Raw genomic sequence first — 15,196 nt, 5'->3', positions numbered from 1 at the left:
AAGCTTTATGTAATCACTTCAAGTCCTTTTTTGGCCTCTTTCAACGTCATTTGGAATACGTACTGCTTCATCATCTGTCACCTCCATTGCTTATGCTATTTATGTAACCTCACTGCTTCAACCATTCCTTATTGTTGTTCGTGCTTCACAATGTTATTTGTCGGCTATCTGTGTTACCTGTTCTTTGGTCATCAGTCATGCGTGTTAACACTACTGGATCTGTTCCTTGCATCAACACCTTTCTTGGCAGAGGCTATTCTGTAATTCTCCTGTCTTGAAAGCGAAATATCTTCGTGACTCTTGCAACAACCATGATCACCTGTAATAAAGAACAATCTAGCGTGGATCTTCTTGAATGGTTTACTTTGCATGGAATGCAATGCCTTCGTTAATTTTCTTATACCTTTCTGTCATTTGGGGAATGAAGTTGCTAACTATTGACTCAGATTAAGTCCTGAAACTTAAAATCTAATAAAGCATCACACCTTTATGCTCAGCATTCCGACTTAGCGGTAGTGGTGGCTCAGTGAATCTCCGGGGAAGGCTGATCTAACACTAGGAAACTTTAAAAAACACTGCTTATGGATGTAACAAATTTCAATTCTCCGTAACACAGATTGTACAAAAGAAGAGATGGACCCAGCTTCATCACAGCAGCTCCAAACTTGGGTAAATACCAAGTAAATTTAAAGAATCATTAGGGAAGAAATAGTAATCAGATCTTCTCCCCTCTCCCCACTACAGATAGTAATCAGCCCCTCCCCTCCACAGTAATCAGCCCCTCTCCCCTCCCCCCCGCCACAGTAATCAGCCCCTCTCCCCTCCCCCCCCCCACAGTAATCAGCCCCTCTCCCCTCCCCCCCCCACAGTAATCAGCCCCTCTCCCCTCCCCCCCCACAGTAATCAGCCCCTCTCCCCTCCCCCCCCCACAGTAATCAGCCCCTCTCCCCTCCCCCCCACAGTAATCAGCCCCTCTCCCCTCCCCCCACACAGTAATCAGCCCCTCTCCCCTCCCCCCTACAGTAATCAGCCCCTCTCCCCTCCCCCCCACAGTAATCAGCCCCTCCCCCCACACAGTAATCAGCCCCCTCCCCTCTCCCCACACAGTAATCAGCCCCTCTCCCCTCCCCCCCACAGTAATCAGCCCCTCTCCCCTCCCCCCCCACACACAGTAATCAGCCCCTCCCCCCACACAGTAATCAGCCCCTCTCCCCTCCCCCCCACAGTAATCAGCCCCTCTCCCCTCCCCCCCCACACACAGTAATCAGCCCCTCCCCCCCACACAGTAATCAGCCCCTCTCCCCTCCCCCCCACAGTAATCAGCCCCTCTCCCCTCCCCCCCCACACACAGTAATCAGCCCCTCTCCCCTCCCCCCCACAGTAATCAGCCCCTCTCCCCTCCCCTCCCCCCACACAGTAATCAGCCCCTCTCCCCTCCCCCCCACAGTAATCAGCCCCTCTCCCCTCCCCCCCACACACAGTAATCAGCCCCTCTCCCCTCCCCCACACAGTAATCAGCCCCTCTCCCCTCCCCCCCACACACAGTAATCAGCCCCTCTCCCCTCCCCCCCCACACAGTAATCAGCCCCTCTCCCCTCCCCCCCCACACAGTAATCAGCCCCTCTCCCCTCCCCCACACACAGTAATCAGCCCCTCTCCCCTCCCCCACACACAGTAATCAGCCCCTCTCCCCTCCCCCCCCACACAGTAATCAGCCCCTCTCCCCTCCCCCACACACAGTAATCAGCCCCTCTCCCCTCCCCCCCCACAGTAATCAGCCCCTCTCCCCTCCCCCCCCCACAGTAATCAGCCCCTCTCCCCTCCCCCCCACACACAGTAATCAGCCCCTCTCCCCTCCCCCCCAACACACAGTAATCAGCCCCTCCCCCCACACACAGTAATCAGCCCCTCTCCCCTCCCCCCACACACAGTAATCAGCCCCTCTCCCCTCCCCCCCACACACAGTAATCAGCCCCCCCCCCACAGTAATCAGCCCCTCTCCCCTCCCCCCCACAGTAATCAGCCCCTCTCCCTTCCCCCCCCACACACAGTAATCAGCCCCTCCCCCCCACACAGTAATCAGCCCCTCTCCCCCCCAAACACAGTAATGATCCCTCTTCACCCCCACACAGTAATCAGCCCCTCTCCCTCCCTCACATAATCAGCCCCTTACCCCCCCACATACAGTAATCAGCCCTCTACCCCTCCCCCCACACATAGTAATCAGCCTCTCTCTGTCCCTCCCCCCCATGTGCAAAAGTAATCTTCCCCTCTCCTGAGACACAGTAATCAGCCCCTCCCCCCACTCAGTAATCATCAGCCCCTCTCCCCACACTTAATTAGCCCCTCTCCGCTCCTCCTCACACACACACACTCACACAAACCCCACAGGCTCTAACCAGACTCTTTGCCCCCTGTGTGTGGGACCACGGCATCTTGGTTTTTCCCACACACTTTACTAGGCTGATTTCTGGGATGGCAGGCCTATCATATGGGGAGAGACTAAGTCGGTTAGGATTATATTTGCTGGTGTTTCGAAGAGTGAGAGGGGATCTCATAGCAAATTATTAAATTCTAATATCGTTAGGCAGGGTAGATTCATCAAGAATGTTTCCTATAGTGGGGGAGTCCAGAACTAGACGTCATAGTTTGAGGGTCAGGGGTAAACCTTTTAGAACTGAGGTGAGGAGAAGTGTCTTTACCCAGAGGGTGGTGAATGTGTGGAATTCACTGCCACAAAATGTAGTTGAGGCCAAAATGTTGTCTGATTTCAAGAAGAAATTAGATATAGCTCAAAACGGCTGAAGGGATCAAGGCGGGAGGGAGGGGTCAGATATTGAATTTGATGATCAGCCATGATCAAAATGAATAGCAGAGTAGTTTTGAAGGGTCGAATGGCCTACTCCTGCTTCTAGTTTCTATGATTTCCCCTTCTGCCTGCGCCAGGCTGGTGCCCAGACATCCTGGGTTCCGTTGGCATTCACTGCTAAAGGTGTTTCCTGAGGATAAAGAGGGTGTTGGGTTCACCAGCTGCTCCTTGTTGATTGGCTCCATGCTGCCAATGAATCCAGATTTGTCCCACCGGAGTCTCCTTTCCATATCTCAGATGAGGGGACAGTTTGCGGTCTCAAACGTCATTTCTGCGACCCCCCCCATTGAGGGTTGCGACCTGCAGTCGGGAACCCCTGGTCTGGGGACAGATCAGTTCAGGTGTTGTGTAATTCATATAATGCCATGCTTTCAAGCAGAAACAGTGAGTTCTGCAGATAGTATTAGACTGGCTGGAATCCATTGGAATCCAAGTGAATAGATTCACTTACTTTGCTTATGTTGAAAACAGGGAACTTGGCTTTGAATGAGATGGCTTGATGAGTCCCAGACTGCTCATAATAAGACTGTGCCTGCCTCTTCAACCTGGCAGCATGGTGGCACAGTGGTTAGACGGCTGCTTCATAGTGCTAGAGTCCAGGGTTTAATTCCTCAGGTCACCGTTTGTGTGGAGTTTGCACATTCTCCACGTGTGTGTGTGGGTTTCCTCCAGGAGCTCTGGTTTCCTCCCACATTCTGAAAGACGTGCTGGTTAGATGCATTGACCCAAACAGGTGCTGGACTGTGGCAACTAGGGGAATTTCACAGTAACTTCACTGCAGTGTTAATGTAAGTCTTACTTATGGCTAACATTAACACTGCAATGAAGTTACTGTGAAAGTCTTGTGACTGAAAAATAAACTTTAAACCTATCATTTATCTCCCTTTCCCTGACTAGACAACAGCTTTCTTGATTTTCAGAAGGCGTTTGACAAGGTACGTCACAAGAGGTTATTGCAGAAGGTCAGGGGACATGGAGTTGGGGGTAGGGTGTTAGCGTGAATAGAGGATTGGTTGTCAAATAGGAGGCAGAGAGTGGGGGTTAATGGGTGCTATTCGGATCGGCGGTTGGTGACTAGTGGAGTGCCCCAGGGGTCGGTGCTGGGGCCTCAGCTATTTACCATTTATATAGATGATTTGGAGGAGGGAACCGAGTGTATGGTGTTGAAATTTGCTGATGACACCAAGATTGGTGGAACGGCAAATTGTGCGGAGGGTGTGGAGAGTCTGCAGAAGGATCTAGATAGGCTGGGCGAATGGGCCAGGAACTGGCAAATGGAATTTAATGTTGGCAAGTGCGAGGTGGTCCACTTTGGTAGGAATAATGGTAGGAAGGATTATTACTTACGTGGCGAAAAACTGCAGCAGGCGACGGTGCAGAGGGACCTTGGGGTCCTTGTGCATGAGTCGCAAAAACCCAGCTTGCAGGTGCAGCAGGTGGTCAGGAAGGCGAATGGGATGCTGGCCTTCATAGCGAGGGGGATTGAATATAAAAGTAGGGAGGTCTTGCTGCGGCTGTATAGGGCATTGGTGAGGCCGCAGCTGGAGCACTGTGTGCAGTTTTGGGCGCCGTACTTACGCAAGGATATTTTGGCCTTGGAGGGAGTGCAGAGGAGGTTTACTAGGCTGATGCCGGAGTTGAGGGGGTTGAGCTATGAGGAGAGGCTGAATAAACTAGGCTTGTACTTTAACGAGTACAGAAGAATGAGGGGAGATCTCATTGAGACGTATAAGATGATGAATGGGATGGATAGGATAGAGGTGGAGAGACTCTTCCCGCTCAGAAAGGACAGTAGGACTAGGGGGCACAGCCTCAAGATAAAGGGGGGCAGTTTAGAACGGAGTTGAGGAGGAACTTCTTCACTCAAAGGGTGGTGAATCTCTGGAATTCTCTGCCCGTTGAAGTGGTGGAGGCTGCCTCGCTAAATATTTTTAAGACGCGGGTTGATGGGTTTTTGATAAGAGAGGGAATTAAGGGTTATGGGGAGAGGGCGGGAATGTGGAACTGAGCCACGACAGATCAGCCATGATCTTATTGAATGGCGGGGCAGGCTCGAAGGGCTAGATGGCCTACTCCTGCTCCTATTTCTTATGTTCTTATGTTCTTATGTACCCAGTGTGCAGGGAGGTAGTGGTTCAACTACAGAATGTTGTAAGTGAACCCAAGAAAAAAACCTGACATAACACCACCTTTCTCTGCGCAGCGTAGAACACAACAAGATCCGTAACAAATAACAGAGGCATTTGACTTAGTTTTACATATTTTCCTGATATTAAAATAGATAGAGCTTCTTTAAGGTTAACATTTGGGTTAGCATAATTATTCCTTAAATTTGTTTAATTATATTTTCTAGCCTTTTGTTCAGAAGCAAACAACTGTTCTTAAAGATATTTTCAATCTAAATATATTTTATTTGCTATATAAAAATGGGATTATGTGGAATTTTGTGTGTGTTAATATAATATATTACACAGTAAAAGTACACTTTAGAATCTTCACAGTGGATTAGTTTACAGATCAAAAGAAAAAGAATGCTATGGAACAAAATGCTTATTTTGGTCAAATATAATAATTTACGTGAGGTTCAGTTAGTTGCTCAAAGCAAAACATATAATTTGGTTAATGTAATGAAAGACAGTGGTCCCTTCACACTCCTACTGCCTGCAGCCAAAACACATGGAGTGCCCTGAGAGAGGCTTTTTGTTTACAAATTGCCTTCCCATCTGACAGTGCACAAAATGCACCATAATTATACCCTTCAGTCTTAAGCTGAAGCTGGCACCTCAGCCAGCAGCTGTGCGTGTTGCAAGGTTCAGCAATCAGCAGCACCCCGATGCCTGATCGAACTGCATCATTTATCGATGGGAGCAGGGCAGTAACAAATTGGAAATATACAAACAAACTTTTCATGAGTGTAAGCTGCCCACTTTTTATTTGGTTGATTTCGTGCTGTTATGGGTGGGCAGTTTACTCCAGCTGGTACGCGTAAGTTAAAAATTGCCCTATAAGCTGCTTCTTTTCAGACTGACTGAATCAATCAAACAGCACCCACAGAAAGACAGGTCTAATTTTGTGGGCGGCACAGTAGCACAGTGGTTATAACACTGCTGCCTCACAACATCAATGACCTGGCCTTGGGTGACTGTGTGTGTGTGTGTGTGTGTGTGTGTGTGTGTGTGTGTGTGTGTGTGTGTGTGTGTGTGTGTGTGTGTGTGTGTGTGTGTGTGGAGTTGTTACATTCTCCCTATGTCTGCGTGGGTTTCCTCCAGGTGCCCTGGTTTACTCCCACACTTCAAAGATGCGCGGTTTAGGTGGATTGGCCATGCTAAATTGCCCCTTAGTGTTGTCCTACAATGTGTAGGTTGGCGGGGGTGGGGTTGGGGGGGGAATATATGGGATTACGGGGATAGGGCCGTGATAAAGGTGCTCTGTCGGGCAGCTGGTGCAGACTTGAAAGGCCTCCTTCTGCCCTAGGAATTCTGTGATTCTAATTTCTCCCAGTGGGCCGCTGCAGTTTTCAGAATGGGTTTTGTTATTTCTAAAATAAGACACATTGGCCATAATTTTTCAGCTATTCACACCCCGATGCCGTTGCAAGCAAGGACAGAGAATCTCCATTCACTGCAGCGGGACCGGAAAATCTCGCTGAATGACTGGAATATTCCGGCCACAATCTTATCAGCATGATTGATCTTGGCACGTGCTTATCTTCCATGTGAGCAGAAGTCCCAAATCCATGTGCCTGCCATGTTCACATATCTGTTTATTCTCAGTCAATCACTTACCTCGTTTATTCTTAAATATTGACATGGACTCTGCTCCCATTAGTAACAATGCCGTGAGTTAATTCTAAATGTGGAGAAGCATTTTCTCTTGCTCTCTGTCCTAAATCACTTATTTCAGTTTAGTTATGTGGGTAGGTTGGGGAAGTTGGGAGTGTTCTCCTTGTTCTCCTTCTAGAGATGGTTGAGAAGAGATTTGATAGCAGTGTTCAAAATCATAAGGTGTCTGGACAGGGTAGACAAGGAAAAGCTGTTACCATTAGTTAGAAAATTGAGAATCCAGAAGACATCAAAATGAAGCCATATAATGACTTGTATACATATACATGGAGCTCCCTCTGTTCCTGCACTTTAGAGTTTCTCCCTTTGTTTTATATTTCCTCTCCACATTCTTTCTACCAAAATGAATCGCTTCACACCTATCTACATTAAACTTCATCTGCCACATGTCTGCCCAATATGTCTATGTGCTTCTGAAGTTTGAGACTATCCTCATCACAGTTGACAATATTTCCAATCTTTATAATATCTGCAAATTTTGAAATTATGCGCTGAACCACACAAAGGGAATTCTCTGTCCTTCCAGTTGCTTGTTTCACGGTGGTGGGAGGTGGTGGGCTTTTCGTGGCGGTGGGATTCTCTGGTTCTGCCGCTGATTATGGGATTTCCCACTGATGTTACCCCATGCCACTGCAATATCCACGAGAAAGGGTGCACTGCCAGACGGACCTGAGAATCCCGCCAATGTGAACGGTTGGGGGATTCCTCCCACAGGTCATTAATACATATCAGGAAGAGCAAGGATCCCAGCACTGACCCCTGGGGAACTCCACAACAACCCTTCCTCCAACCTGAAAAACGACACTTTATCACTACTGCCTGTTTCTTGTCACACAGCGAATTTCTTATCCAGATGCCTACTTTCCCTTTTATTCCATGAGCTAGAATTTTGCTCACAATTCTGTTGTGTGGCACTGTATCAAATGCCTTTGAAAATTCATATATACCACATCAATAGCATTGCCCTTAACCTTCTCAGTTATCACCTCCCCCTGGTGGCACAGTGGTTAGCATTGCTGCCTCACAGTGCCAGGGACTCAGATTTGATTCCTGGCTTGGGTCACTGTCTGTGCAGAGAATGCACGTTCTCCCCCCGCTATCTGTGTGAGTTTTCTCCAGGTGCTCCGGTTTCCCCCACAGTCCGAAAGTGCTGGTTAGGTGCAATGACCATGCTAAATTCTCCCTCAGTGTTCTTGACCAGGTGCTGGACTGTGGCGAGTAGGTGATTTTCAAAGCAGTTTTATTGCAGTGTTAATGTAAGCCTACACTAATAAAGAAACTACACTAAACTCAAAAACGCCAGCAAATTAAACATGATTTTCCATTAATTAATTGACCCTGGCTTTCTTTAATTATTCTGCACTTGTTTAAGTGACTATTGATGTTATCCTGAGATAGTTTCCAGAATTTTCCAGAATTCAAACAGATTGGTTGATCTTGCACCCCTCTTTGAATAACATTCACAATTCTTCTGTCCTCTGGTGCCACACTTGTGTGTAAGGAAGACTGGACAATTATCACTAGCGCCTCTTTAAGTAGCCTTGGATGCATCTCATGTGGTCATGGTGCTCTATATCAATTTTAAATAAAGATAGCCTTTCTAACATCTCCTCCTTCTCAACTGTAAATTCTTCTCGTGTATCAGTTACCTCCTCTCTCATCACAGCCTTGGTAGCATTGAAAGATAAATTAAATATATTCATTTAATACCTTCACTTTTCTCCCGTCTCCATGTGCAGGTCCCCATTTTATGTTCCATCGGCCCTACTCCTTCTCTTACCATCTTTTTATTATTTATATGCTTATAGAAGATGTTGGGTTGCCTTTTATGTTTGCTGCCTGTCTCTTTTTATGCCCTCTCCTTGCTTTTCTTATTAGTTTTTTCACTTCTTACCTGGTTCTTTTGTATTCAGCCTGATTGTCCATTGTATTTTCTGTTGACATCTATTGTCCTCGCACATCTTCCTTTTCATTTTCACCTCCAGCTCTCTCTTCATCCAGTGTGCTCTAGATTTATTTTTCTATCCATCTCTTTCAAAGAAACATACCTTGACATTGGCTGCAGTACTTTCTCAATGAAGGTGGTCTACTGCCACTGTCTTTTCTGCCAACATTTGATTCCAACTCACTCGACTCAGTTGCCTTCTCACCCCATTGAAGTTGGGGACTGTCACTAAGTGAATGTTCCTTCAGAGAGACAGAGCAGACAAGACGGGTTGAATGGTCTACTTTTGTGCTGTATCCATTCTGTGATTTAATCTTCTATCCTTGTCCCCTTAACTTAGGCCTTGCAACTGAACTAAAGACATATTTTTGTGTACCCGCCCTCATCCATTCATAATTTGAAACACCTTTATAAAATCACCTATAATCTCTCCTAATGAAAACTGCTCACAATTTTTCTAATCATTCTTTCTATTTGTGTTTTCGCAGATCAGGCATTCTCAGGACTAGACAGGGTAGATGGAGGAAGGATGTTCCCGATGGTGGGAGTGTCCAGAATCAGGGGTCACATTCTGAAGATACAGGGTAGATCATTTAGGATGGAGATGAGGAGGCATTTCTTCACCCAAAGAGTGGTGAGCCTGTGGAATTCATTACCACAGGAAGTAGTTGATGCCAAAATAGTGAATGTATTCAAAACGGCAGCTGGATATAGCACTTGGGGCGAACGGGATCAAAGGTTATGGGGTTATGGGGATTAGGCTATTGTTGGACCATCAGCCATGATCATGACGAATGGCGGAGCAGACTCTCCTGCTTCAGCCTTCTATGTTTCTATGATTATGCGTTATACTCTCTCAATTGCCTCAACATCTTTCGTGATAAGTCCGAAACATAATTCAACAATTATGGTTTCACTAAGATTTTACATCGATTCACCATCACATCTCAATGTTCATATGCTCACTGTTCAATTTGATTTAAATTACTCTGCTTTTGGATTATTTGAGTAACACGTGACTGTCTTCCAATTTTCCAGCTCAAATCATCAAGTGTGAAACTAAAATGAGGGATAAATGCAAAGGGACACCGTGCAACAGGTATCATTTTTGATTCCTACATCCGTATTTCTGTCTAATATTCTTGTATTTCTTGCATGACACATTAATAACAAGAATACAGTGCTTGACTGGAATTCAGGTACATACGTAAAATGTTAGAATTCAACAAGTCTGGATTCTACAAGGACAGGAACAGATCTGTGTCACATAAAGAATGCAAATCTTGGGAAAGTAATCAATTCGACAGTAAACACTTGTAATTGAGTAACTCCTGTTATATCTTGGTAGCATAGAGATTATGGTTCATCCAATATGTGGCACATGTTTTGAAACAGCTTGATATGACAATATATTGTCTTAGATTGAATTAATCTGATTGGATTATCACCTAATCCTAGCCGGAACACATTGGCACTGGATATAGTAATGGTGCAATAGGATGCAGTAATAGGATATAGCATTGTTGTGAGGGATTTACATGGAAATCCTGATGTAAAGAGAATTGCCCTTTGAGGGACCATTACCCCAGGAGTCACGTGATCACAAGACACAATTGTATATGGGCACAGTGACACAGTGGTTAGCACTGCTGCCTCACAGCGCCAGTGACCTGGGTTTGATTCCCGGCTTGAGTCACTGTCTGTGCAGAGTTTGCACATTCTCCCCGTGTCTGCATGGGTTTCCTCCGGGTGCTTTAGTTTCTTCTCACAGCTTGAAAGATGCGCTGGTTAGGTGCATTGGCCCAAACAGGCACCAGAATGTGGTGACTAGGGGAATTGCACAGTAAATTTATTGCAGTAACATAATCCTTACTTGTGACTAATAAATAAACTTTACTTAATAATTAGTAATGCAAGTTAGCCATGGTGCATTGCTTTCTTCTATAATAATGGGAGTAAAACCCTTCTTATTATGTGACACAAACTGTTATTGATACTTGTGATATGAGGAAAATGAAGTTGTTTTCATGGAAGGTGCACAATTAAATAACTTGGAAATGGAAGGAACACGTCAGAATGTTTCATAAAAGCAAAATATCGCGGATGCTGGGAATCAGAAGTAAAAATGGAAGATGCTGGGAAAACTCAGTGGGCGGGTTTTTACAGCCTCGCTCATCCTGAAACCACAAAATCCTGCCTGGGGTCAACGAACCTTTCCATTGTCTGCTACTCACCTGCTCCGATTCTCATGGTGGGTGGGATGATACAGCAGGTCAGCAGGTCTGGTGGCTGAAGAAGAGTCAATTGGGCTCTAGACGTCCACAGGGGAATTGATTCCTACATCTGTATTTGTGTCTAATATTCTTGTATCACCAGTGCATTGACACAGAAGTGCCATCAGACATGCTGAGTTTTTTTCCCCCAGCATTTTCTGTTTTTATTCCAGAAGATTTCAAGGTCATATCTGGCTGTATAACACGTGTTCAACATATCTGGTATTTTCCCACAATGTTGTGACAGTTCTGCTTTTGTTACGTTGGTACTAAGCCTTTGAAAAGAAAATTGACAGTAGTGGTGTTGCCATTAAAGGTTGCTGCAGAGCTGAATGTCAAAGCTTGACATTTGATCCATTATATTAATGGTTCGGCATATAGCAGCAATGAAAGCCAGAAAAAAATGTACTTTTAAACTGGCAGTGAGAGCACTTACTATGAGTACATCTTTATTTTGATCAATTTGCTTGTTAAAATTTATCTTCAAAATGCTCTGTGACCTGCTAATGTTCAGGTGTTAAGCAACAAGTGCAGAAATATTGACTAATAGTATTCTTGTTGTTGTTTAGGTATAAGTGCCCAAGGAATTGCGAATTCTCAAAGGCTAAAGTAATCGGAACACTTTATTATGAAACAGTAAGAGCTCGAATGCCTTTCAGTTTACCATTATCTCGATGATCCACAAAGGTTTCTGGGATGGGGTGACTCCTATTGGCTGACCTCATCAAAGGTTATAGATAGGGCCAGGTGATGCAGACCTTTGGCGGGAAGTGGAGGAGAGGGGGATGTTGAGGGGGAGTGGGGGGTATAGGGCACACCTGAGGCACTATTCCCTTGCTCCACATTCAATGAAGGTGGCAGTGGAATCAGTTTGGGTTGGTTGAGGGGGGGTGGTTGGGTGCGGTGGTTTACTGGTGTTGCCAATCGCCATACCACTGGAGTTCCTAGAGACACAGAAATCTCGGCTGTCACCCCAACCCAACATCCTTCTTTGGCAGAGAATTACTTTTAAATGTTTGTTTGAAAAATTGAGTTGTTCCTCAACTCAAGCCTGGAACTCCATGCAGGCCCCACTTCTTTGGGGGTTGGACATAATGCAGCCTCCCATCAGAAAGTGATGGTGTGGGAACACTTACTGTCTGTGTTTCCATCTTCCATGGTGACCATTTAAGGAGAGGCAATGGCTGTGTTCCAATTAGACCATTCTGGAATCTGAGAGTCCTGGCTGGATTTGTAGCATTCCATTGGGTTCCCGATGGAGTTTATTGGAAACATCTTGGACTTTTAGTGGCTTATTGTTTTTCTGGTATTTTGGCTGGTAGTGTGGCAGATGGACAAAACATTTCTCTTGTGTATTAATAGCAATCCAGCATTTGCCGGGCTGCGTTGCATCAAGGGATTATCAGTAATGAAGAAGGTGGGCTTGTGGATATGACTCGAAAGGGAAAGATCCCATTTTTTGTCAAATCTTCTCGAAATGGTGTCCAGTCTCTGAGGTAAGAGCTTGCAATATATGGGTAGAAGTATTCAAAGTCTTTACTGATTTAATTTTGATGCTGCGGCAAAATTCTTAACAGTTATGTATACATCAACCAGGGTTAGCTGGGCTTTTTAATCTTCATGAAACTAAAGACTAAAATTAAAATTTTAAAATAAAATGATTATTGTTACTATGTGGAGGATAAGCACCAACATAGAAAAAGGTGAATTGAATGACCAATCTTCGTGCAGTGACTTTTATGTAATTGCTTTACACAGTGTATTAATTTATTGGATGGCAATGTATGCAGTCTAGACTGGAACAATAAAAGTGCGTGCACCTTAATTTAGTTCCCATCAACATGAGTTATGAGAAAAAAAAACTGTGGTGCAACATGGCACTAAATGGAAGAACTCACCATCTCTTTCCATAAAGTTATCAGGAGATTGGCCAGAGCTCTGGAAAAGCTGGATCAATGGTTGTTTTTAGCCACTTAACACTGCTTTTTGGGCAATTGCGCTGACCTCCATCTGGAGACCTCCATGGAAAGTTCAAGTAATTATATAGAGCCCCTCTAGGCATGTGGCCACTGAGTTGATTAATCACTAATTATAAAGGCTAATAAAACTGGCAAATATCAATAAGCCAATGATGCCTGGCTCAGAGACCCTTTTGTTGCAGGTTTACAAGCCCTTTTCTCTCGGTCATTCACTCACTCGCACACAAACACAATCACTCTCAGAAGAAGATATGACGATAGCTTACATGTGTATGCAATTAATCTGTTTGGTATTAGCCAACTGCGATTCTCTTGGCAAGAACACTTCATTGGAAAAGAAGGCAAAATTCAGGAATGGGTAGTCAAAACTGGATTCTGCAGTTTGATTTTTCCAATATGGTACATGACAGCTGATTAATTGAGAGATAGAAATCATGACGTTAGGGATGATGATTGTCATTCCATGCCCAGCACTGATCTGCAATTTAATTCATGTGATTTCATTTACAGCAAGTTCAAGTCAGCAAATGGATTCAGTGTAACTGCAGTGACCAGTAAGTTCATTTCTTCAAATTTTCATATGGTTCAAGATGTTTTGCTTTATTGCGCATTACTTCCACTTTGAGTGGTGTCATTGTACTGAACATAATTATATGATCTTGTTTTACCAGCTCAGTCAGTTGACTGCTATGCAACAGTGGCTGAACTGTGTCCATTCCGCAAACCAGCCACTCATTGTCCCAGGTAAGACAGGAACAATGCCTATCTGTTATTCTTCTCCAGCAATTCAGATTAACATTGCAGATTATTATGAAGAAATGTTGTGAAAAACATGATTGGGCCATGAGTGGAGCCCAGTCCGTCACTCAAACAAACCTCCCATTCATTGACTCTGTTTACACATCCCGCTGTCTCAGAAAAGCAGGCAGCATAATCATGGACCCCTTGCATCCTGGATATTCTCTCTCCCATCCCCTTCTATCGGGAAAAAGATGCAAAAGTCTGAAATCAAGTACCAACCGACTCAAAAATAGTTTCTTCCCAGCTGCCTTCAGCCTCTTGAAAGGACCTACCTCACATTAAGCCGATCTTTCTCTACACCCTAGCTATGACTGTAACACTACATTCTCCACTCTGTCCTTTCCTTCCCTATGTATAGTATGCTTTGTCTGTAGAGTCTGCAAGAAACAATATTTTTCAAGAAACAATATTTTTCACTGTATACCAATACATGTGACAATAATAAATCAAATCGAATCCCTGTAACCCCATATATTTACTCCATTAAGCCCTCTAACCTGCACATCTTTGGACTGTGGGAGCAAATCAGAGCACCTGGAAGAAACCCACGCAGACACGGGGAGAATGTGCAAACTCCATGCAGTCACCCAAGTCTGAATTGAACTGGGTCCCTGGTGCTGTGAGGTAGCCGTGCTAACTTCTGTGCCACCATGTTGCCCCTCTTACACTCTTCAATGAACTGATTCCTTTTATTGTGTGTGTCTCTATCCCTTTGTCTCACATTTGCTAACGGTGCTCCACAATCTCAATGTTCAGAACTCCTTCCCTGGATCCCTGCTCATTCCACTTCTTCCTCTTTGAAAAAATTCCAAAACATATCTATTTTATCAAAATTTGGCTCACTCAACTAATCTTTCCCTAAAGGCTAGACATCCATTATGTTTCCATTAATCGAGCATCCTAAGGTTGCCAGATCAATGCAAGAAAGTAATGTTAATCACTCAGTTATACTTTGCTTCACCAAGTTACTGTGAAGTTAAACCACAAGGATAAAGCTGAAGTTTAGTACAAAGTTAAACAGACGTGAACCCTTTTACAACTCCTTAATATAATTTATTTTATCTTGATCTTGTTTCCACCTGCCACTTGCTGTTGTTTCTTTTGTGTCACCAAAAGTTTATTTATTAGTGTCACAAGTAGGCTCACATTAACATTATAATTAAGTTACTGTGAAAATCCCCTAGTTGCCACACTCCGGTGCCTGTTCGGGTAGAGGGAGAATTCAGCATGGCCAATCCACTCAAGCAGCATGTCTTTTGTGGGAGGAAACCGGAGCACCTGGAGGAAACCTACTCAGACATGGGCAGAACGTGCAAACTCCACCCAAGCTGGGAATCGAACCCTGGTCTCTGGTGCTGTGAGGCAGCAGTGCTAACCACCATGCCACCGTGCCCATCTTTCCACTCATTAAGCCCTTGGTAAAAACTGGATTTGAAACTGCGTATCTGTATTTAAATGAAAGAATTTTTATGTCATTATAGCTGTAA

General features: G+C 44.8%; 1 protein-coding gene across 2 annotated transcripts in view; it reads left to right on the top strand.

Annotated features, from left to right (window-relative positions):
* LOC145341796 (cysteine-rich secretory protein LCCL domain-containing 2-like) overlaps nt 1-15,196 on the top strand; it is a 48,160-nt gene that overhangs the window by 21,316 nt on the left and 11,648 nt on the right. For both annotated transcript variants that reach the window (XM_080186732.1, XM_080186731.1), the window contains exons 8-12: nt 9,695-9,755; nt 11,499-11,565; nt 12,292-12,425; nt 13,419-13,462; nt 13,580-13,652. In XM_080186732.1, the coding sequence (XP_080042858.1) occupies nt 9,695-9,755; nt 11,499-11,565; nt 12,292-12,425; nt 13,419-13,462; nt 13,580-13,652 (379 nt within the window). The remainder of the gene's footprint in view (nt 1-9,694; nt 9,756-11,498; nt 11,566-12,291; nt 12,426-13,418; nt 13,463-13,579; nt 13,653-15,196) is intronic.

This window comes from Carcharhinus amblyrhynchos, chromosome 4 (assembly GCF_965287045.1).
Source record: "Carcharhinus amblyrhynchos chromosome 4, sCarAmb.v2.hapA, whole genome shotgun sequence".
Taxonomy (NCBI): domain Eukaryota; kingdom Metazoa; phylum Chordata; class Chondrichthyes; order Carcharhiniformes; family Carcharhinidae; genus Carcharhinus; species Carcharhinus amblyrhynchos.
The sequence above is the reverse complement of the archived record's forward strand: the minus strand, read 5'-3'. Positions and strand labels throughout refer to the sequence as shown.